The sequence below is a fragment of the Apus apus genome, chromosome 17, assembly GCF_020740795.1.
Source record: "Apus apus isolate bApuApu2 chromosome 17, bApuApu2.pri.cur, whole genome shotgun sequence".
NCBI classification, from domain to species: Eukaryota; Metazoa; Chordata; class Aves; order Apodiformes; family Apodidae; genus Apus; species Apus apus.
In genome coordinates this window covers 6072517-6096734 of record NC_067298.1, presented here as the reverse complement: position 1 = coordinate 6096734, position 24218 = coordinate 6072517, and the positions used below count along the sequence as shown (strand labels likewise).

The window sequence follows — 24218 nt, the reverse complement described above, 5'->3', positions numbered from 1 at the left end:
GCAATAATTACCTGGTTCAACTGCCTGACCAAAACTTAAAGCATGTTATTAAGGGCATTGTCCAAATGCCTCTTCAACACTGACAGGCATGAGAAAATGAATTTTTTCCCATTTCTATATTAACATTGCTTAGAAAAAAAAAATCTAGGAGCCAGTCAGAGATGTCCTTCTCCCAGACAACATAAGAAGGCTGGGGAAGAGCTGTTCACAAGGCATGGAATGACAGAACATGGGGTAATGGTTTTAAGCTAGAAAAGGGTAGATTTAGGCTGGACATTAGAAAAAAAGTTATTTAATAGGAGGGTAGTGGATCCCTGGAACAGGATTCCTAGAGGAGGCCCCATCCCTGAAGACATTCAAGGTCAGGCTTGATGGGGCTCTGGGCGATCTGGTCTGGTTGGAGATGTCTCTGCTTATTGTAGGGGGTTGGACTAGATGACCTTGAGAGGCCCCTTCCAACCCCGGACATTCCATGATTCTATGACATCCCACCCAGCCCTGCTCCTGGCTGACCTGTCCGAGAGAGCAGGGACCCCCATAGCCGGGGGGCCCGGGGGGCAGCTCCTCTCCCCCTGCAGCTCGGTCACCCCCAGCTCGCCAGCCCCGCTCCCTGCAGCCCCACGGCCGCGGCCGGGCTGGGCGGAGAGGAGGAGGAGGAGGAGGAGGAAAAGGAGGAGGAGGCCGGTCGCGCCTCGCCCCCCCTTCCCTCTCGCCGGGTTTCCTTGCAGCATTTCCATCCTAGAGGTCCCCACCGAGCTGCGGAGAGAGGATCTGCCGGGCTGCGCCGGGCCCTCTTCCTTCCTTTGTGCATTCCCCAGCCCCGGGCAAGCCGTGCCCCCCACCCGCCCGCCGCCTTCCCGCTTCATCCCCCTTCCCGGAGCCTCCCCCGGCCCTGGAGGCAGGAGGGAGCCGTTCCCCTAGGCAGGCAGAGCCGAGGCAGCGGCGAGCAGCCTGGTGCCACGTCGTGCCACCCCCTCCTTCCCGGCCGGGGCACCGAGGCCGCATCCCCGCCCGCATCCCGGCCCGCATCCCTCCATCCATCCCCGCTCCGCGTTTGCGACGGCGGCGGCGGGAGCCCCTTTGGCGGATGCTGCGCGTCTCCCCGGGCCGCTGGTGCTAAATGCTGAGCGCCGACAGGATGGAGGAGTTTCAGAGCGAGGAAGAGGAGCCCTGGTACGACCAGCAGGACCTGGAGCAGGGTAAGGATGGGGACACTCCGCCAGCTGCCAGGGATGGCAGGCCAGGGGGATGCGGGGGCAGAAAAGGGGGCAAATCCCGGGGACAGGAGGGGGGGGATACCTTCTGTCGAGACTCGTATTTCCTTGGCAAAGCCAGCGCCTCGTCCTGCAGTGGCATCCCTGCAGAAACCTCGGCTCCGCTGCTCCAACCACCGTCCTGGCCGTGGAAAGTTTAAACCCGCTGGATTTGGGCAGGGAATCCAGGTCCACCCTGAGCACCAGCGGGGTAAAAAAATTGGGTGTGTTACATCCACAAGGAAGCGGGTTCCCCAGAAAACTTGCTGGGGCCAGTGTCAAACCTGGATAGTGATGACATTGCTTTCATCTGAGAGCAGCTGCAGGTAGAGTTAAGCAGGCAAGGCACTTAGAAATCCATACACCAGGAATAATCTAAGCTGAGGATGCTGAAAAGCATTTCCCAAAAGCTCTTACTATCCAAGCCTATATCCTAAGGGATTTTCAGCTCCTAAGTCACCCAATTACTTCTGGAGAATTTTTCCAACCAGCTGTAAAAGCAGGAGGAATTGGGAAGGAGGAAAAAAAAAATAATAATCAAGGCCAAGTTTCAAACAGCAGAAATAGCCTTGTTAAACACTCACTTGTGTAGTTTGTTTTGGAGTAACTGTACCTACGTTTCCACTAGCCTTAAATCATGTTTATCCTGTGGTGGGACAGTTGGTGGCTGTGGGTATTTGGGTCTTCTTTCTGGTTTGTTTTGGTTTTGCTGGGTTGTTGGGGTGGGTTTTTTTTTTTTTTGCTTATCTTAATATTTTGAGTCAACACGCAGTAAGTAAATAACTGGAAGAAGTCTCGTGTCAGGCCAGAGTCCCAGGAATGAATTGAACTGATTTGTTACTGGATAGGGAAAAATCATTCCTACCTAAATCCAGTGCCCCTCCAGCACTACAGCTCCAGGAGTTTTGTATCTGCTTTAGCAGCTGCCCATCAGCAGGGACATGTGGTCCAGCTGCAGTACCTCTGCCCACCATCCCTCCAGGACATTCTGTCATGATTTAAAGTTTATACAACATCAGCTGCTGAGCAGAGGCCCAGCAAGGAAGGATAACCACCCCCAATAACCCCGAGGGACTTTTCCAGCTGGTTTTTTTACCCCCACCTTCTCAGTTAACAGGAAGTGTCAATAGCTGGATACTGGGCTCTGTTCTTTGAAACACAACCGCTCAAACTGAAGCCAGGGCAGAGCATGGAGTTGGAGTTATCAGCTGAATAAACAGTGCAGCCTTTGAATGCTCAGAAATTCACATTTCTGGGTGACGTCTTCCCGTGGCTCACAAGGGAGCTGGGCACTGGTCCAGGGGCCGGATGCAGGCTGAGGAGCAGGAGAGCTATGGGTGAATATGAGGAGTATTGAACAACATGGGACCAATGGATTCTGTAGCCTCATGCTGGCCCTGCTGTCAGGTTCATGAGTCAGCACTGGCACGGTACCACTGCCTCATAACAATAAAAACCACCTTCCCACTGCAGGCCAGGTTCCCAGCTCTGTCCCAGCAGAAGAACTGCCTCCAGATGATGGATTAATGCTAAGGATGGACTCCACCTTTGAGCACATAGAGGAGCGGAGGAAAACACAGACCCAAAACAAACAGCTGAGGGGTTTGCAGCCTCTTGTGCAAATGAGCACTGCACAGCCTTACACAAACTCAGAGGGAGAGGTGGGGAAGGCTTTCACTAAAATCAGCCAACTGGAAAGGTCCTACGGGGTAATTACAACAGTAATTAATTTGCATGGTGCACAAAGCATCATGAAGGACAGTGCTAGACTTTGTCCACACACGCTGTGCCTTTGCATGATAGCCATGAGGTCTCCGGTGATGGCACTGCCATGAAGCTGTTGGGTTGGAAATTGGTTTGGAAATTGGTTTGGAGGGGGGCGTGGTGGAAGTAGTGGGAAGGACGTCCAGCACAGCATGATTATGAGGTGGTTGCAGGGCAGCATTACAAAGAGGACCAGCACGCCAACAGTCCGGGGTCGCACAGACACCCACGCCTGGCAGCAGCGTGCCAGGAAGGGGGAAGACAAAAGCACAGGCTGAAAGACTGTTCCTTAGGAGTGAGGGGTGGGAGAAACGAGAAGCAACCTCAGCTAGAAGAGCAGAAAAAGCTCTTCTGTGACCCAGTTGGTTGCTGGGCCTTTATCGTCATTTGACAGCATCATCAAATATTTATTACATTTACATCCAAAATTGTTTGCTAAGCAACGGATGGCTTAACTGGGAGCTCTGTGATGATTATGTTAATTAACCATTTTAGCACCATGGAGGCAATCGTGCCTCCAGCTCCACTCTGAGCACCTGTTACTTTCCTCCCCATCCTCCACAGAGCTTTGACTTGCTGAAATAATCCATTTTTTTTCACAAATATAAGCTCCAACTGCTCTTTTTTTTTTTTTTTTTTTACCTCCTGAGGTGCCCACAGTGGCTGACTGCATCCACCACATGCCTTGGAGGCAGCAAGACCTGGTCCCCAGCCTCAAGGCCCTTCCAGCCTCATTCAAATGAAGCTGGTGCCTTTCAAATTGCTTTCCCTGCTCCCTAGCACACTGGCAACTGGATGGATTAAGGCTTTGTACCAGGACACCTCAGCACATAGAAGCAGAGACTCAAATCCCAGCCAGGAGCCTCACAAGGAAACAGTAGTGGTGTCCTCTGAGGTCTTTCATTCTTATGATGTTCCCTCCAGGAAGGTTTTTTGATTTTAAGAAAGTGGTTAAAATAGAGCTCTGATTACTTGGTAGCCTGGCTTTGCTTTTTGACAGGCCAGCTAAGCATGAGTAGATACCAGTGCTGCTTTGGTCCAGCCACAGCCACTCTTCCCATGGGCAGGGGAACCTGTGCCTCTAAGTGTTAACATCAGAGCACAGTGATGTTGAACCTTTTCCCAGCCATCAAGAAGCGATGATGTGGCTACAGTTGCATCATACCCTGTACGTGCAGCCAGACCCCGAGAGAATGAATGAGCTAAAATTAGAGAGTCTGAGCTGGGGATAAGTGGGGGCAACTTTCCTGCTCATCAGAAGCATTTGTGTTCAGAACGGCTTCGTGCCAACTCAATCACATCTGGATCCAGACCCAGAGCTTTCTTTGCCAGCCACTTCCAGCCACTTTTCATCTCACCCACAGCAAATTCCTCCTCACAGTCACCCCGCTGCCTTCGCTGGTCTTCCCAACCTCCCTAGCCCCCTGCCAGCATTCAGGTCTAAGCCAAAGAACAGAGTGCAGCTCCAGAGGGCTCTAAAAGCCACCTTTGCTGCTGCTGGAGCTTAAATGCAGCCTAAGTACCGGGGTGACTCCTCCCGTGTAGAGAAGGGCCTTGTGCTGCTCTGAGGTAGCCAGCAGGAGCTCTGAGGTAGGACAAGAACCAGCACATCATCTCATTGCCTCTGCAAGACCAGCAGTCCTCTCCTCCTGTGCAGCCACAGAATCTTTTGGGCCAAACCATCTGCAATGCAGGCTCAGGACTTTACAGCTGTAACCTCCAAAGGTCTCCAGATTTAAGTATCTTATTTTAATTCCTCCTCCTGCCAAGCATCTGATTGCTTGCATGCTAAGAAGGAAAATGACACAAGGTGCTGAGCTTGCACCACTCCCAACTCATCCCTGTAAAGACACAGGGTCACCAACACTCTGGTGATCATCCCCTGCCGTGGGGACGAACCCAGGGATCAGCACCCGTACCTGCCTGCTTTCTGCATCACCCAGCCAGCCTGGGGTGGTCCATAGGGCTGCCTAAAGGCTTCACTGTACTGGGAAGCACCCCAAATCCTGCCCCTTGTGATGCAGTTCTCCTGACAGTCTGGCTCAGGGGACAAGTCACACAGCTTGCCTGTCCTCCAGGAGCGCCGCGGTGAACTCACTGTCCTTCCTTCCCAGCAGGAAGGCACAAGGACAGAGTTTTGCCTGCAGTAGCTGAACCACTTACTTATTTAGCAGTGCAGTACAGCAGGTAGCTTATGGAAGTGGAAAGTTTTCAGTGACTAATTGCTGAGCTGCTTGGGAATGACAAGAGGGACTAGAGAAGTCACGGGAGACAAGGAAATAAGATGACAGGTTAGTCTGAGGAAAGGATGAGAGGCTCCAAATCAGGAAAGGAAAAAAAAAAAAAGAATGTATATATATAGATAGATGTATTTTCCTAGCTAAAAATTCCCCTGTTATTATGAAGGCAGCAAGAAAATGGGGCATAAGAGAGCCCCACACCACAGCCTGCAGGATCTCCCTCCTGATTTCTCACAGAAATTCCTTCCTACATCTGCTGAACCCCAAGCATGTGCTCCCAGCTGTGGGAGGGAGCAGAATTAGAGAAGCTGCTGGAAAGGAAAGAAGGAGGGAAAAAAAAAAAAGGGGGGGGGAGGAAGGAAATATAATCAGTTTTCTGTATCTCCCACCCTGAAACAATCAGCTACCAGTGGCATCTTCCTTGGTGAGGCCACATGTGAAGGATTTATGGTCCAAGTCCAGGAGGACATTCCCCCTACAGCAGCCCTGAGCCTGAGGGCTCGGGAGCCCAGGCAGTGGCCACCAGCACCCTGCACATGAAGACTGTCCCCTACCCCTGCATTTCCAAGCCTCCTCCTTCCCTCCTGTACCAGGCAGCTCTAGCTGGTGACAGGACATTTGCACTGACTCAGTGTGAGAGTCAGGAACCACTTGGAGGTGTGACAGCACCAGGGCCCAGTCCTGCCCCTGCTAAAAGCAGGGCCCGTGTCCAGGATCAGGCACAGAGCCCTCACTCCTGCACACGCTGCAACTCCTAAAAGGCCTTTCCCAGAGCAGCAATTGGGATATTCCCACTTCACCCAACTAACACCTCTGTGTGCTCACACCAAACACAGCATCAGAACTTCCAAAGCTTCTACTTAACCACTCAAACACACAGATGTAGGCCAAGAAATTCAGAAAATATCCAATAAAAAACCCAAACAAACCAGAGGAATGAGACCAGATGTTACACAGCTGCCAGTCCTTGCACAGATGGGAATTCTAAAGTGATTTTATGTTAGATTTTTTTCTTTTCTTTGTCCATAAGTATCTAAAAAACAGTGGTAAACCTTCTCTCCAAAAGGTGACAGGTCTTTTAATGGTTTAAACAGCCTGTTTCTCTGCAGCCTTCTGGGAAGTCACTCTAGTTTATCCTGTGTGCAGCACAGCTGCCCTGGCACTGCTCAGTTCCCTTGTCTCCTCCCTGAAGATTTCAGTCCTTTGAGTGGGTAGTAGGTCCAACTCTGCAGCTGCAGTGATGGCAGCTGGAGCTAGGACATTATCTTGCTGTCTTCCAAGTTTTCTTGGTCTGCAAGCAAGTGTTGAGTCCTGGGAAGGCTGGGAGGTGATGGCTGAGCTCTGGTTTCTGCAGGAGGAGTCAGGATCTTCTCTGCACCTCCATGTCCCTGGCACATGAGAAGCAGCAGGCAGGAGTAACCAGCACCCATGGTGCTGGCAGTGGTCTTGGAGGCTGCTGCAGCTGCAAGTAGCAGTTGTCCTGAAACCTGAGTTGCTCCCCGAGACACCAAACCACTTGGTGGTCCCACCTGCCTCCCCCAGCAGGGGAGCAGCAAGGAGCTGGCTGGCAATGGCTGGGAGCAGGAGAACACGTTGTGTGAGCACGAGCTGGGCTGGAAAGCTGACATGGCTGTGGGCATCCTGCTCTGCTGGCTGAGCACACTGACCTGCCCCTCACAGGCTGGGGGGCTCTGCACAGCAGCAGCAAAAGACATCACCTAGAGTCTCCCTGGAGCTAATCCTCCTTGTCCTTCCTGGGTCAGCTGACAATCTCCTGCCCCTAGAACACTCCGGGGAGGTGAGATTCCCACATGGCACCCATCCACGTGTGTCTTTAGCTGCAGAAGAGTAAAAGCCTCTATGCACTGCTCTCTGCATCCCAACATAATGAATTATTTGGAGCTTTGCTGCCCAGAGGAGGCCTTCATGCAGGAAACCACTGGCTGCCTTTCTCCCTCCTTTTACCTCCTTTTCTCTCCCCGACAACTCCACTTGTATGTATTTATTTAGGACACTTTCTGATCCAGGTGCTTTATCAGAGCCTCTGAGCCACTGAGCTCTTTGAAACCACTTTAGCCTAGAAGGCAAACACAGGCACCGAGGCTGGTTAGATAAGAGAACAGCAGGGAAAGATGCAGATGGGGCCCCAACCATGGTCTAATAACATGTTCCATGTGATCATGCTCTAACAACTTGGCAAAACAGACATTGATTGCTGTGGGCACAGGGATGGGACTGTTGTGAAGGTGTTTGTACAGACACACACAGCTTATAAGCAGAGGTAACAACCATCCCAGGTCTCAAATGTTAACACATAGGGGAGGCCTGGGGGCACAGAATGACAGAGGGCAGCAAGGAAAGGAGACTATCAATAAAATAAAATTAAAAAAAAAAAAGCCTGATGAGCATCTGGGAAGAATTAACAAAAAAAAAAGAAAAGAAAAAAAAGGGCTGTTAGAAAGGAAATAGTGAATGCAGGACTGAAAAATGCAGCAGGGAAGGAAGGAAGGAGGGAAGGAGGGAAGGAGGGAAAGGAAAGGAAAGGAAAGGAAAGGAAAGGAAAGGAAAGGAAAGGAAAGGAAAGGAAAGGAAAGGAAAGGAAAGGAAAGGAAAGGAAAGGAAAGGAAAGGAAAGGAAAGGAAAGGAAAGGAAAGGAAAGGAAAGGAAAGGAAAGGAAAGGAAAGGAAAGGAAAGGAAAGGAAAGGAAAGGAAAGGAAAGGAAAGGAAAGGAAAGGAAAGGAAAGGAAAGGAAAGGAAAGGAAAGGAAAGGAAAGGAAAGGATTCCTTTCAAGAGCAGGGGCTGAGGAGGCTGGAGGGCTTCCCTGCAGCACAGCATGGTGCAGACAGGGCACCCTGAGCCCCTTGTCAGAGTTTTCCACTCCTCAGCAGTGCCACTTTTGCTCAGGGGACTAGAGACAGCAGAGAGGGACCTGCTCCCGTTGGACTGTACTTGCCTTGACCCCCCTGCAAACCACCTCTTTGTGCCACCACCCCAGCTCCCCCCCAACCTGGGAAGCCAAAGGCAGCTCAGGGATATGTGACAGATTACACAAGAGAAAGAAAAGGGAAAGAAAAGGAAGACAGCAGGAAATTCAGCAAATCCCATTAGACTAAGAGAAATGCCAGTGTGTCCAACATCAGCTCAGCCCAGCTCGAGCCAGGGTTTGAAAGGAGGAGGGGAAGAGGGAGGAGGTGGCTGTGCTGGCAGGGGTGTCACAGCCCTTTCCTGCTCCCACCCAGCCCTGCCAGAGGCATCTTTCCCCCTTGCTGCCTTGGGCTGCTCTGCACAGCAAACCCTGCCCTTGCAGTACACCAAATCCCACCACAGTGACAGGTCCCCACGAAAAACACTCAGGACACCAAGTGATTTGGGTAGGAATAGCCAAGTTATGCCAGCACCAAAGGCCAGAGAATCCATCCCTGGGCAGTAACACTTGGTGGCTCTTTGAAAGCTCTGCCTGGGCATGGCAACCACTATCATCTGTGGAATGGACACAATAAAAAGGCTTTTCCACATCCAGACACACCTGCAGGTTGTTTGCATGATGCTGACACTGGCTCCTCTGCACCTCAGCATGTTCCATTGCAAAGACTTCTAAGGCCAAGCACCCAGTTTGCCTCCATCACCTGTCATGGAGCAGCAGTTCAGTGATATGCAAAAGCTGATCTTTATTGTAATACACTCAGACAGCACAACCCCTTGGAACTAAGAAGAAGAATAAATGAGCAGCAAGTACACCCTACCCTGGGGTAAACCAGCACAGCATCATTTATTCAGATTATTCAGAAAAGAATAATTGCACCTACCCTTGACTCTAAGTACCCATGTGTAATGGAGCAGACAGCAAATGCAATTAAATGAAACATCAACAGCAATAAACATCAGTTCTTAACTCTCAACCTACCCCATCCATCAGCTAACAAGCACCCTGGACTTCCCCCAGAGACCTCCAGATCAGAGCTCTGCTACCTGCTCCTCACCAGGTGAGCTCACCACCTGCAGCTGGAGGGGAGCAGCCCCTTCTGCAGCCTCAACCCTCTAGGAAGGGACCAAACATTCCTTCACAGATGCTTAGCTGAAAAGAACCTGCAAAAAAACATGCTCCATAAACCCCTCCTTTTTAGCTCTACGAGCCAAAGGGCTTCTCACACCCCCTACCAGCCTGTCAGGCAGGATGGGGAGAGGGTTGGGCTATGTAAATGTGCAGAGCAAAGCACAGCATCCCTCTCCCGTGCTGGGAGCAGCGGGACATTCTCTCACAGCCTCAACACATGAATCCCTTGATGCAAGACATGATGAGGAAAAGCCCAGAGCAGCTGCTCCAGATGGTGGCTTCCTCCAGAAAGCCCTATTTACGGCCACCATCTGAATAGCTACTGGATCATCCTCACCCAGCAGCCAGAACCCAGCACCAAGCTTATGCTCCCCCCAAGCCAGGACCAAGAGATGCTGGGGGATAAAAAACAACCCTTCCTGAAGTGCCCAGGCAGATGCAGGCCAGCACTGGGCAGGCAGACCCAGCTCCAAACCCTCCTGGTGCCAGCTGCAGGCTGGGGCAGCACTCACCTCCATGCAGTGCACATCTGCCTGGGCCAGCGTTGCCACGGGACCCTGAGGTTCATTCCTCACCCTCTTTCAGTCCAAGACAAGCTGCTGCAGCTTTGCAATCAGGACTTTTGCCAAGTTTGCCAGCAGAATTCTGGCTGGGCTGCCCACAGCTCCCTCCTGGCTGCACTGCCCAGCCATGCCCCCCTGCACCGAGCACCGCTTGGATCCAGCTCCCGCTCCTTTCCCACCCTATGGTCTCTCCTCTCTTCCCACCCCTCCTTGCTCCAGAGCCTTTCCCATAGAAGCTCTCATGGAAATGCAGCCTCTGTCCCTCCCTCTGCCTCGCTCTGTAGGCGCAGCTCTTTGGGGACACGGGGTGTCTCCTTGGCTGGTGTTAATTAGATGGGTCACACCAGCTCGCCCGGTAACGAGAGCTACAGGGCACCCAGCTGCTGCTGCCTGGCTCTATCTGCATCCACTGACCTCTCCCAGATGGGATCTGGGCATCACAGGGCCCCCCAGTTTGTACATTGGGTGTTGCTGCTTTCCTTCGTGCCAGAGGGGGCTGTAGAGGGGTGGGACCCAGCGAGGGGACCCAGGGCAACAGCTGCTCCCCATCACTCCATTTCTCCCTCTGCATCGAGAGGGGAGGGGAGAGGGAGGCATCAGCAGATCTGCTAAATGAGGGCAAAGCCTCACGGGCTGGCAGTGCAGAAGCCAAAAGGAATGCAGAAAATTGTGGGAAGCCACAGCGTTATGCAGAGAGAATCCCCAACTTCCTAAATAGCTCTTTCCTCCCACCTGCTGTAAAAAAAAAAACCACAACACATACTGGTTTCTGAGGTGTCAAAGGAGAGGAGCTGTGTGCTCCCCCAGCCCATGCAGAGCCACAATTAGAATCATAGAATCATAGAATCATAGAATCATAGAATCCTAGGGGTTGGAAGGGACCTCGAAAGATCATCTAGTCCAACCCCCCTGCCAGAGCAGGGTCACCTAGAGTACATCACACAGGAAGGCATCCAGGTGGGTTTTGAATGTCTCCAGCGAAGGAGACTCCACAACCTTTCTGGGCAGCCTGTTCCAGTGCTCTGTCACTCTTACAGTAAAAAAATTTTTCCTGATATTCATCTTAAACCTCCTATGCTCCAACTTGTATCCATTACTCCTTGTCCTATCACTGGTCTTCACTGAAAAAAGCTTAACTCCATCGTCTTGACACTCACCCTTTACATATTTGTAAACATTGATGAGGTCCCCCCTCAGTCTCCTTTTCTCCAAACTAAAGAGACCCAGCTCCCTCAGCCTTTCCTCATAAGGGAGATGTTCCACTCCCTTAATCATCCTTGTGGCTCTGCGCTGGACTCTTTCAAGCACTTCCCTGTCCTTCTTGAACTGAGGGGTCCAGTGCCAAGAACAAGAGAGATCTGGTCTGAAGATGACATGAAGCACTTCCATGCAGCAGCCCCTCCCTCCCCACGGTCCCACAGCCCAGGGAGACCAACAGGTTGGGAAGAAGACTCTGGTGCAAGGGGACAGATGAGACAGGATTACAGAGGATGCTTTGGCTGGCAGGCAGGCAGCGAGAGTGTGTGTGAAAACGGCTGAGGCAGTTCAAAGACACTAAAAAAACCCAATTCCCCCATGTCCTTCAAGCCTGGAGTCTCCCAGGCCCTTAAGCTCAAAATGGAAATGAAGAATCAATTTCCTCCACAGAGCTCAGCCCCCTTCTTCCCCCTTCCCCACTTGTCCCCAAAGGCTGCCCGTTTCCCCCATTAAATTATTGCTGACAGAGCCCTTTAAATTACAATGCAGGATCTTACACTGCCTAATCCACTTAACTCAACCCCAGCTGATTAAATTGGATGCCATATGGTGGGAGAGCACTGGTGTAATCCACAGGGATGGGGACACACTCGACTCATTACCTGGAGCACATCACAGACCCCTCTTGCTCCCCACCTCTGTGCCAGGGCCCTGCCTGCTGCAGAGGGACATGATTTGCAAGGTGTCCCTCTCCAGCCACAGCACCAGTTCTGGCAAGGTGGCAGTGCCATTAAATACAGCCCCAAGCAGCTTAAAGGCACAAATTGTCCTCCATCTCTGCTGGCATCTGGCTGTTCCTTCATCCCCAGCTGGTGTAGTAAACACTGGGCCTCCCAAGGGCACTTTGGAAACTGGGGAAATTAGTACTTGGGAAAAAATATAATAAAAAAGAATAGGTGGAAGAGATCTGTCCATGGGAAAATGTGTAAATTTCTTGATTGTGCTGAAAGGTGGGATTGCAGCCCTCAGGCCAGGTCACTGTGCAATGATGGGGATTATAATTAAAAAGGTCACAGCCCAGAATAATGCCCTGCCAGGCAGGCCAGGGCTGGAGAGCACATTCCCATGGTGAAGGGGAGATTTGAGGACACATGGAGCAGCTGTTGGTTGGGCCACATATGGGGAGCCATCCCCTCCAGCACCCCTAGAGCTGCAGGGGAAAAGCCACGGCCAGCACCCAAACTAATAACACACAAGCATGTCCCTGGGGCAGTGTTATCCATCAGGAAAGGCCCATCCCAAGAACCTGGTGCACTCCTCCCAGCAAGCACCGTGTCCAGGAGGTCACTGTTGGTCTCATTTTGTGAAGTGCCTTTGGAAGGGTGAGAGGTCAGAGATTTTCCCAGGCTCAGACACATCCTAGGTGTCCTGCTTGTCCTTCTTCCTGTCCTGGTGACCAAGTACCCCTCTTTCCCAATCAACTGCATGGCCATATTAACTGCCAGAAGAAATCAGAGCTGCTCTCAACCCTGGCAGAGCCTTTGCAAAACTCATCATTAGCTGCACACTAGAGGAGTGTTATAATGAGCTGAGAAAATGCCAGAGCAGGAGCCCCAGGTCCCCTCACACACTGCAGGATTGTCCCTCCTTAATTAGCTAAAACTGCAGGATAACCACACCAGAGACAGAAAGAACAAGAAGACATGTCAGGACCTGTTTTCTTACCTTTTTGAAGGCTTAAGGTCAAATTTTCACTCTGCTTCTGTAAGAGCTACAAACTCCCCTCTAAGAGCCCCAGGAAAACCAGGAACCCTCAGGATCACAGGTCAGGCTTTAAGGAGACAAGTAATTTCTGTGGAAGCAAAGGGCTGTCACCAAAGCCAACTGTGCCATCACCTGAGGTGCTGAAGTTTGGCCAATACAGGACTCACAGGGTCCTGGGGCTTTTTCTTTACCCAGGAAGCTGCAAACCCAGCATTTTAAGCCGACCACACTGTCACCATCCATTATTCCCCTGCACTTCTTCTAAAATCCAGCCATTTCAGTAGCTTCCTAAGGGCATGTAGAGGTGGCAGAGGGTGAACACAAAGCAGTTTGTCCTCACCCCGGAGCTGCCCCAAGGAAAGAGCAGCAGCCCTGGGTGGCAGAGGCAGGAGGGGCTTCAGCCCCCTGGGGTCAGACGTGGGTTTATTGCTCGTGTCAGTCTATTAGTGGGTGATGGATGGAGGCTGACAGGGAAGGCAAGGCCCTCCCTTCATTAGGGATAATAATATCACTTACAGCACATCCCCAAGGCCCCACAGGGCTTTACCAAGCCTCATTCTGCAGGGTGCTGAGCCCCTCTCAGCCCCACAGGTCCTGGTGACAGGGGATGGAGGTGCTGAGCACCTGCCACAGCCAAACCCAAGGGCCTGATCCTGGCTACGGAGGGTCGGGCAGCCAGGCAGGCACCACATCCCCACTGGATGGAGGAGCTGCAGGTGCCCTGAGCTCGGCTTCCCCTTGCTCCTGCAGCCCAGCAAGACAGAAGCAGCCAGATCCTGGATGTCCCATGAGCACGCATCCGTATCAAACCCAAGGTGACCAGCACTGTGCAAAATGCACCACTGTGTTTGGTGGGGTGGCATTTGGGGACCCCACCACATCCCACCACCACCACCACCCCCCCCCAGAGAACTGCAGCAGCTTTGTCCCCTCTGCTTTCCAGACTTGCACTTGGCTGCAGAGCTGGGGAAGACGCTGCTGGAGCGCAACAAGGAGCTGGAGGACTCCCTGCAGCAGATGTACACCACCAACGAGGAGCAGGTGCAGGAAATCGAGGTAGGGGCACACGGGGACACGACCTGCTCGGCCACTACTGTCACCTACAGGCAGTGGTGGGGAAGGGGCACTTCCACCAACAGCCCAGATGGCAGGAGAAAGGAAGGGATGGGAGTTAAAGCCCATCCCAGCCCTGGAGAGGATTCCCTTTCCCCATGAACTGGGATTTTTTTCCCCCTTCTCTCATCCCCACCCCCCGTCCAGATGTGCATACTGGATTTTGGCACCAGGGTGCATCTGGGGCACATCTGGCCTTTCCCTGCCCACCCACCAGTCTTCACACTCACTCCTCTTCACTCTGCTGCTGCTTTCCCTTGATTCCAGTTATTCATAATCACATTTGTTCCCAGCTGGCCCCTGGGCACCCCTGCAACACAGCCCCCTTTGTTAGAGGCACAAAATAGCTCTTTCTCCACGAGCTGCAATCTAAACCACTATTTCAAGCATCCTTTGGGGTCAGGGCAGTATTTCTAAGAGCTGACAGAACTGAGCTTAGAAGCTTAAACCTGCTGTGCCAGGAGGGTTTTTACCCACTGGAAAACTCCTCAGGAGCTGTGAATTAAAAAAAAAAAAGAGACTGGGAACTCCCTGATTTAAGAAGATGCAGGGCAGAGGAGGGCTGTGAGCTCACAGGAGCAGCACGTGATGGCTGCAGGGAGCTGGCAGCTGATGCCTGAGGAAACTGGTGGATGGATTTATCCATCCCTCCCAGCAGCACTTCAGGAGTGTGTCCACCATGGATCTGGGATCTGGTCCCAGGTGAGGGTGAGCTTGGGCAGATGCCCCTTTCCCAGTCTTTGCAGCTTAAAACCTTGCAGGGATAGGCTCACAGAAAGGGCCCTGCAAGCACACAGAAACCACAAGTCTCCTCACATTTCATAGACTCAGAGTTTTAAGTCTGAATTCCCGAGGAGATGCAGCTCCTGCAATCGATCCCTCAGACAATCCAGCAACCAACTGGTCAGTTTCAGTCAGCTTTGGTGAAGGCTCCTGGTCCCAGGGATATCAGCTTTCTTTGGATATTGGGGAAAAAAAAAAAAACAAGCAGATGAATGGATAGAGATTGATGTCAGTGCCCTTCAGAGAGGGCAGGGGCTCAATCTCATCTTAGACACAAAAGTATTTACAGTGGGCAGGGGCAGGAATGTTTCACCTGTGCAAAAGGGTTTAACCAGGCAGAGGTGAAATCAGCCCCAAAACACATTATCCGAGGAAGCAAAGGCTGTAGGAACTGTGAAACAACCCGGATTTTGGGATGTGGAGCGTTTCTGTTCTGCTTTGTCTGGCAGTACCTGACCAAGCAGCTGGAGATGCTGCGGCAGATGAACGAACAGCACGCGAAGGTCTACGAGCAGCTGGACCTGACAGCACGGGACCTGGAGCTGGCTAACCAGAAGCTCGTGCTGGAAAGCAAGACATCCCAGCAGAAGATCCAGTGGTAGGGCCTCCCCTTCTCCCACCACAGCGATGCTGTGTCCAAGACACCTTCATCTCACCCTTCCCCTGCTCCAAAGCGTGGCCTGTCTTTGCTATTTAAGCCATCACCAGGTTTTGCAGCAGAAGCTCAATGTCCTGGTTAGCAGAGACCAACCCCAGCTCAGACACCCCTGGGACGTGGGCTGGATAAAGGAGGGTCTGTAGCTGCCAGGAGAGAGACACAACAGCTTCTCCTCCTCCTCCTCGGATGCATTTCCTTGAGGAAGAGGCACATAACAAGGTCAGGGAGGTCCCCAGCCCTCAGCCCAGCAGAAACAGTAGGCACAGATCCAGCATTTAGCAAAACCCTGCTAGTCCTGCTGAAACACCAGCCTGTCAATGATTTCCCTTTTCTAAACAGGCCCACGATCAAGGTCATCCCTGGGAACCACAGACTAGGCTGTGTCCTTGCAAGGCAGCATCTCCTGCAGGGAGGGAGGTTCGGAGCAGAGAGTGCTCACAACCAGAGCAAAACTAAACCTCTGCCTGGTCTCTCTGTGTTTATCTCTGCAAAAAGAAACACAAGGAGGAGCTCACTGCTCACCTGCTTGCTTGAACCCTTGAGTGCAGAGATATTCCAGGACAGTGTGTCTGTCCCAGAGGTGACTGAGCCAACTGATTTGAGGACAGAGGGTCTGAAATCAGAAGGATCCCTTGCCCCTGCTTCAACCCTCCCACCCTTTCTGCAAACCCCCCCCACTCAAGAGTGACCACACAGAGAAAGATCAACCACTGCCATGAAAAGCAAGTGTTCCCAGGGCTAGAAGCTGGAAGCACCTTCTTCCACAGGCTGTCCCTACGGGGAACAAGCACTTTTCAAGGACCAGTGGTGCCCGACCCCTCACGTGTGGTCCCTCCTCTCTCCACAGCTTGACAGAAACAATCGAGGGGTTGCAGAACCAGGTGGAGGAGCTGCAGAAGCAGGTGGAGGAAATGAGGAGCTTGGAGCAGCTCCGAATTCGGCGGGAGAAGAGGGAGCGGCGCCGAACCATCCACACCTTCCCCTGCCTCAAGGAGCTGTGCTCCAGCCCCAGGTATGGAGCTTGGCCTTCAGCAACCTCTCCAACCTTCTTCCCCACCTCCTCTGCCCATGAACAGGGGATGTGGTGGGTTAGCCCCTCTTGGGGGAGGCACGAAATCCCACATACATCCCCCCCAGAGAGCTCCAGGCTCTGCATCAGAGCCTGAAACTCGATGCTGGAGGTGAAGGGAGGACCTCCCTCCCACCCACCTGAGCAGGTGGTGGTGGCAAAGCAAAGCCTTCATGATCCCAGCATCAGTGATGCCTCAAAGTGGGAGACAATCTCATTTTCAGAGGGCAAGAACAGCCACCCAGGAGGACCTGGATGCCTCACACAGCCACATGAGACCAGGCTGCTGGGGACAGGCACTATGTGGAGAGGCTGAGGATCTCCTGGCATGTTGGGAGGGAGCTGTGCAGGAACACTCACCAGACAGGACACATTGTTTGAGCTCTAGATGGCTCAAACCAGCCTCTCCCAGCACCGTCCACCCAGGGACACATCATGTTCCAACTAGTTTCAACCCTGCTGCCAGGGTCTGGGACACCAAAGCCACCTGGGGCTTTGAGCAACCTGGTCCAGCGGATGGTGTCCCGGGCAGGGAAGCTGGAACTAGATGACCCTTAAGGTCCCTTCCAACTCAGACCACTCTAGAATTCCATAATTCTACATGAAGAAGACCCCTACCTCAAGATCCCCACACAGCTTCTCTGCCAGCACAACCCATCTTCCCTTTGCAGCTGCCTCCCAGCACAGGACCCTGTACGACCCCAGTACCTCCCAGGAGCACCAGTCACACACCAAGATCCACCAGGTGCTGCCAAACACCTTCAGCATCATTTCACACTCAATTCTCCTTCAACCCCAACCACTCTGTTAATTTCCTGACCTCGTCAGGGCATTTCTTGCTCAGCTTTGTCCATAACTGAGGCTTCTTTAAATAGAGGAGCAATCAATAAACTCTGTCACTGAAAACATCTCCTGCCAGGGGATATGGACAAAAGACAGACTTACTGCAGCAGCAATGGAGATGTTCTGAGGCCACAACCTAACCCCCAGCCAAATCCACTTGATGTCTCCATGCTTTTCCTCCCCCCAGCCCCCCAACCCCCCTCTCCCCCCAGTGCCTCAGGACCTCAGCTTGGCTCCAGCTCTGCTGTTGGCTCTGAAGGTCACGCTGCCCTTCAGCAACTGGGACATCTCCTCAACCCTCCCACCACCAGCCATGCCTCCCAGGGGCAGCCACACTGCTCGCTCGCTTCCAACCCGCTCTGACCCCAGAGGCTGCCAGGGGCTCTTCATTGAGCAGGAAAATCCCATTTCCCAACAGCAGCACCAGGGAAGGGGGAAGCATGTGTTACTGCTGCCCATGCTATGGAAAAGGGGCAACTCTGTCAAAAGTCTCTCTCTGCCTCCCTTGCTCTGCAAATCTTCTCTCCACTCTCTGGAGCACCTCCCAGACAGGGGACAGCAGAGCCTGTTCTTCTGGTTTTTGGTGGGGTGGGGTCTGGAGTTGCTGGCAGGTGCAGTGAGTTGTTGATGAGCACCATGATGCAGTGATCAGCTGGTGAACTCCGGGAGGAGAAACTCAAAGGCTTCTGCTTTCAGCTCTCAAACTAGTGGCTCCCAAACATTCCTCCTTGCTTCATGGCAATGGAGGTGACTTGTCCATTAACCACCTTTTAGGGTTTTGTTTCCCTCCCATCACTGCTATCAAGTGAGACTGCAGGTTCTCTGGCACAGAGACTGGTCTCTGCGTCCAGAAGAGCCTCAGCCACACCTTGTGGTCTCTTGGCACATCTCACCCCATGAGCTCAGATACTGGTTTGGTTACCAACCGTCTGGGCATCAGTGGACTTACTTGTGTGTCTGTCACTTGGTCAGACTCCTTTTCTTCTCTTTCAGGTATGAGGATGCATTCCAGGTCCACAGCCCCTCCACGGAGTTCAACCAGATGCCACTGGAGAGGGAGAACGAGCGTCTCCAAGCCATGGTGAACTCCCTGAGGTCCCAAGTCAACCAGGAGAAGCAGCGGAAGGAGCGGGTGGAGCGAGAATACACCTCAGTTATTCAGGAGTACTCGGACCTGGAGCAGCGGGTGTGCGAGATGGAGAACTGCAAACTGCGCATCAAGGAGCTGGAGGCAGAGCTCCTGGAGCTCCAGCAGATGAAACAAGTCAAGAAGTATCTGCTCAGCAGAGAAGACAACTTGTCCGAGGCCCTCCTCGAGCCGCTGAATAACGCCCCAGAAGCGGACTACATCGACCTCTCTGAGGAGGAGGGAGGAAAAAGCCACGGGCCATCCATGACACCCTCCCCGAACCACCCCGTGAGGAAGAGCTGCAGCGACACGGCCCTCAACGCCATCGTCGCCAAGGACGCCGTCAGCCGGCACGAGGGCAACTACACCCTGCACGCCAACAGCGTGAGGAAACGGGGCATGTCCATCCTGAGGGAGGTGGACGAGCAGTACCACGCCCTGCTGGAGAAGTACGAAGAGCTCCTCAGCAAATGCCGGCAGCACAAGGACAGCGTGCGCCACGCGGGGGTCCAGACGTCCCGGCCCATCTCCCGGGACAGCTCCTTCAGAGACTTCCGAGGAGAGGGACACGAGCTGGAAGAGCGGAAGAGCATGGAGAAGACCATCAGCAAGCACGTGGAGGCCGTGGACAAGAGGCTGGAGCAGAGCCAGCCCGAGTACAAGGCTCTTTTTAAGGAGATCTTCTCCCGCATCCAGAAGACAAAAGCAGACATCAACGCCACGAAGGTGAAAAACAAGAGCAGCAAGTGAGTGTCCTGCCTCCCTGCAGCTCCCACCTGCCACGTCTTCTCTTCAGCCCCAGGAAACGCCACGTGGCCCCACTGCTTTGAAGGTTCCAGAGGTCTACAAGTAAGAAAACGTCATGGAGACTCAGCTCACTGTTTTGTTGGGTTTTTTTTAAGCTTGAGCTCTGGACAACTCCTTGGGACAACTGTACATTGTAGTTAGAGGGTTTCAGACACGGACCTCTGCGTGAGGTGCTGCCAGACACCCCAACAGCGACGCAAACCACACCATGAAATATATAAAAATGATCACCTCCTCCACCCTCTTCTGCTCTACAGCCTGGTTATCTGCAGGCAGAAGCCTGGATGGCCTCCAGGATCCTGCCACAGCAAAGTAAAGCAAAAAAAGCCATTCAGGGGCTGCTCCAGCACACCAGCCCAACCTTCCATTTTGGTTTTATGGCTAAAAACCACCCCTTGCACCCAAGAGACTTCCGTCCAGGCCTTCCCCCTCCCCACAGGGCAGTATCTTCTTGCTATTGAAGCCATTCTCTTATCAGTCAGGTTTTTCAGCTCTTTACAATGCAAGCTCCTTGCAACTGGAAAAACTTGAAACCTAACACTGATTGTTCAGTCTCCATCAGCATCACCTTGTATCTCAGTCCATACCCTCCAGACTTCGTAGGCAAATGGGATTTCCTCGCTTTTAACCTGCCCCAGCATCTCAGCCCAGGTGAAGCCCTGTTCCTGGTAGGACCTTGATGACTAGAGCTTTCCCCTAAGCTGGACAAGAAGTGCTATCACAGCACCAGAGACTCACTCCCACCTCGGGTCCCAGGCCTCTGGGCTGTGCTCCTCAAGAGGGTGTCATTGCCCCAGCGTAGCAAACCCCTCTGATCCACCTTGCATGGGCTTGCCAAGCTGACCACCAGTGACCCGCATGCAAGCAGAGGGATGGAGCCTCTGGGGGGGGTGTCAGGAGCTCTGGCAGCAGCACTGATCACACCTTCCCCCCCCCACATGCTCTGAACATCTCCCCCGTCAAGAGGACAGATTCCAGTTCCCTGCTGAAAAGAACCTTTCCTTGGCTGGGATTCCTGTCTCCAAAGGCTGTCACCCCTCATGCTCCACTTCACTTTCCAGCACTGAAATCTCCTCACTTTTGCTTCCACAGACATGCAAGCACAGCCAAAAGGCCACAGCAGTCTCAGGAATCACCAGTTCCCATTTTTCATCAACTAGATGTTGACCTTCTATGGTCAGATGTGCATTTTGGGCAGAGAAGCAGAATTTCAGTCCAACTGAGGCAACACCCCGAGCGTTGAGCCACGAGAAACCAGCAGTTCAGGGTCAGCTACCTCTGCTGTCCCTGCCTGGAGACAAACTTCAGGCCAGAGCTGGATTCTATTCCCACCTGCTTACATCCCAAAAATCTTGGGGAAACGGTTGGGATGTTTGCATCATGGAGATAAATACAAGAGAACATGGCTTTGGAGGGGACAGCTGCTAAAATGTAATTATCCTCCAAGTCTCCTGGATTCACTCCCCATAGAATTAATGCAAAAATACCCCCCCAAATCCCCTCTTTTCTTAAGCTGAGCACCATGGAGGTAAGTTGGCAGGAGTGTGATGCCCAAACCACACCTGGTCCAGAGGTCTCCTCCTCAAACACCCACCACCAACCACTCCACTCTTCCATGCTCTGCATTTCCAGGTGCCCGATGGCCCCAGACTCAAAAATAAAACAAACCATGAGGAGCCAAATGCACGACTGTGGCTACCAGCTCTGCAACAGTATGGAGAACCTTCATGCCTTATTTATTTATAATGGAAAGCAGTTGAATAATAAAAAGAACAGAAATAAAAACGAGCAACAGAAGCAGCGTCGTCGATTTTCTCACCACCCTTTTGATTCAACACTGGGAGCAGGGGGTGGGGGGAGCAGTGTTGGGGTCAGTCAGGCCAGTGTTTACTCTGCAGTCATTGGGCTGCTGCAGAGGTGGGGGGGGAAAGGAGCAGCTCCCCTTCCATGTAAGAGGAGCCCCTCTCCTTTCCATATTAGAGGAGCACCTCCACTTCCCACTTGAACCAATCTCCTGTGCACCAGCATCACAGTTCAGTGTCCAACAGATTCAATCCATTTCCAAGTGCTTTCTTCTCTCCTCAGCTGAGAAGAAACATCAGTATTCCCAAAGCTAGGACCTTCTTTACAGCTCTTTTCACTTCCAAGAGCAGCAGAAGAGTTAGTTCTTCGGTTTTCACGTACGATTTGGGTCAAGAAAACGCTTCAGGCTCCTTTGCAGAAAGCAGAGAGAATATGAACCACTGCTGCATTATTTATATAACATACATTTTATCCACCTGGACACCAACATTTCCCACACAATAAATCGACCCTGAAGTCTCAGGGAAGTTGCTCAGTCTCTAAGCTGACAATTCAAATGCTATTTTGGTTTTGGTCTCTCTTGAAAAGCCACAGATCCAAAAAAAAATGAGTGATGCAAGTAACACAACGTTAGTATTTGGCTTCACAAAGGAACAGCTGCCATTTATCAGCAGTTTGCTCAGCAAAGTGCTGAGGGCCTTTCTTCTGCATCCAAAAATATTAGTGGCCATGTGCACACCTCCCAATGACTCTGTGAGTCACAGTCACTTGATTTATTCTTTTTTCTTAAGTGAGGCTTTCAGTGATCAAAGGAAGGAAAAAAAATCTAGCCCACCCTCCAGCCAAACTTTTCAAAAGGCTTTGAAAACATCAAGGAAAGGGACACAGGTCCCATTAGGAGGTAAGAAGAGAGCATTAAATACCCAGAGGTGTTCAATGGGCAGCAGCTACTGAAGAGCACACCCCATCACTCAGGACAGGAAGAACGATGCATGCAAGTAAAACGGATGAGGAAAAGTACAATTTAATAGGAAATAATGATCAATTTCAGAATCTGGCAAAACCAGTGGCCCACCCTACTGAGCTCACCCCATTGTGATCACTAAGGACACAGCTTGTCAAGAGTTTTATGCTGAATGTGAAGGATGGCATTTAGAAAAGTGCATTTCCATCAGGTCTAGTCTGGCTTCTCACTCTGCCACCAGTTTGAACCAACCCTTCAGAGAAGCACCCACCTTTACAGAGATGGACCATTGGAAGCACCAATTCAAGGGTTTGACAGAGCTTGAACTCCCATGGGGAAGGAAATTCCTAATTCAGCAGGCTTTCCTGTTATAGGAGCTGAGACCTGCTGGAAGATCCCTCAAAGTCCTGATTTTCTCCTGCCTTGATGGATGCTGCCCTCACTCACACAAGGAACTGGCTCCTCGGACACATCAGCTTTTGCATCACGTTTCAGGGATGGCTCCTGACACCTCCTGCTGAACCACCAAGCAGGAGGATCTTGCTTCCTAAGCCAGCACCAGCACTGAGGCAGCTCATTTTTCCAGCTTAAATGTCAAAAGCTTGGCTCTCCTGGGATCACACCAAAGTAAGACCTTGTCATCCTGCCTGCCAGGGAGAGCTGCTTCCAACCACCCCAGGTGAGCTGATTCTGCTTTTCATCGATGCTCTTTGGACATCTGTACCCACTGACAGTGTGAGAATGCAGCAAAACTAGAGAAGTGTCCTCCTATAGAGAGGTCTGCCTTCAGCTGTGTGACCTTCAAGCTCCTTTCCCAGCCCCCCTGTGCACTGCACAATGACACTGACCTTGCTGTGTGTTACCAGCACAGTAACTACACTGATCTGTTTAACAACAGTTGGTAAAATGAGTCATCCTGCTTGAGAGACTTTACCCATCCCTCTGGCTACAAACCACAAACATTTACCTGTTATGTTAGCAATTATGGTCACCAGATGGTTTGTCTCTGACAGGCTTGCTTTGTTTGTTTTCCTCCCTTAAAGCATTCTGGTTTCAGTCTGGGCAGGGGAAGCAGAGCAGAAGAACCCCAGGACACAGAGATTCAATTACCCCCAAGTGCAGAGCCCTCCTTGGCCCTGAGCACTGCCCAGCCTCAGAGGAGACCAACCATCAACATTTGGGACTTGCTCCTTTCCAAGAACCGATTTTCCTGAACGTGCACAGATTATCAAGTTGGGACCCAGCTCAGATGCCCAGTCACTATCTTTGGATCTGCTTTGAAACACCCACCTGGACTTCACCCTCAGTTTTAAACAGAGGATTGTCAGCTCCAGGGCTAACAACCTCCCCACCTCTGCCTCTGCATTCTCCTGCTGCCAGAAACAGCAACCCCTGCCCCTCTTGAATGCACATCCTTCTTGGCAAGCCAACCTGCCAACAGGAGCAAAAGCTGGAGGACTTCCACAAGTTCTTCACTCCCTGCATCCCCCACCCCCCTCCACATCTCTTTTACACACCAGGAAACGTGCTGCTGCCTCAGCAGCCATTAAAAATAGACCTGCACACCTGGATAAAGCACTTCTTAGCGCTCCCGAGCAGATAAAAAGCTGAAAGCTGCAGCACCCCCGGGTGCAAAAACGAGACGGTAAATAAAAAATGCTGCGAGTATGTTCACTTCTGTGCCTGTCACACCACGCGGCTTGTGAAGACACGAGCTGCAGGCAGGAGCACCGTGTCCCCCCTGCACCCGGAGGAGCTGGACACGACCTGCTCGAGCCAGTCCCTGGAACCCCCGCCCCGAGCCCCCGGCCACCACACGACCACCTCCCCCCAGCCATCCCACCACCCCCCATTGCCTCAGTGCCCACCGACCCCTCATGCCCCCCAGACACCTCACATCCTCCACTCAGCACCCCACCGACCCCACCAGAACCCATAAACCCCCTCAGACCTCCCACATCCCCCCATACAACACCCCACCGACCTCCCCAGACCCCATAAACCCTCTCAGACCTCCCACATCCCCCCATACAACACCCCACCGACCCCCCTAGACCCCATAAACCCCCTCAGACCTCCCACATCCCCCCATACAACACCCCACCGACCTCCCCAGACCCCATAAACCCCCTCGGACCTCCCACATCCCCCCATATAACAGCCCACCGACCCCACAAGCCCACCCCAGAAACCTGCCACCCCACAGACATTCC

General features: G+C 52.4%; 1 protein-coding gene and 1 long non-coding RNA gene across 3 annotated transcripts; one reads left to right on the top strand and one right to left on the bottom strand.

Moving 5' to 3' along the window:
• The first annotated feature begins 892 nt into the window (after positions 1 to 892).
• On the top strand, positions 893 to 21204 carry CDR2L (cerebellar degeneration related protein 2 like). The gene is made up of 5 exons (XM_051634993.1): positions 893 to 1199; positions 13780 to 13892; positions 15182 to 15330; positions 16238 to 16402; positions 18296 to 21204. Exons 1-5 carry the CDS (start codon positions 1121 to 1123, stop codon positions 19179 to 19181), a joined length of 1392 nt encoding a protein of 463 aa, XP_051490953.1. The 5' UTR covers positions 893 to 1120; the 3' UTR covers positions 19182 to 21204.
• Positions 20944 to 23779, bottom strand: LOC127391823 (uncharacterized). Of its 2 annotated transcripts, none has more exons than XR_007891136.1 (2): positions 23572 to 23779; positions 20944 to 23215 (listed from the first exon to the last, which is right to left on the bottom strand). It is a non-coding gene; the product is annotated as an uncharacterized LOC127391823 (long non-coding RNA). The 2 variants fall into 2 exon arrangements; XR_007891137.1 differs by having other exon boundaries at positions 20944 to 23063.
• Between the last annotated feature and the right edge of the window lie 439 nt (positions 23780 to 24218).

Bases quoted from the DNA above. Each gene is read 5' to 3' on its own strand.
- CDR2L (XM_051634993.1), top strand. From the start codon at position 1,121: ATGCTGAGCGCCGACAGGATGGAGGAGTTTCAGAGCGAGGAAGAGGAG. The intron at 1,200-13,779 runs GTAAGGATGGGG...TCTGCTTTCCAG, and splicing joins CCAGCAGGACCTGGAGCAGG to ACTTGCACTTGGCTGCAGAG. The intron at 15,331-16,237 runs GTAGGGCCTCCC...CTCTCTCCACAG, and splicing joins TCCCAGCAGAAGATCCAGTG to CTTGACAGAAACAATCGAGG.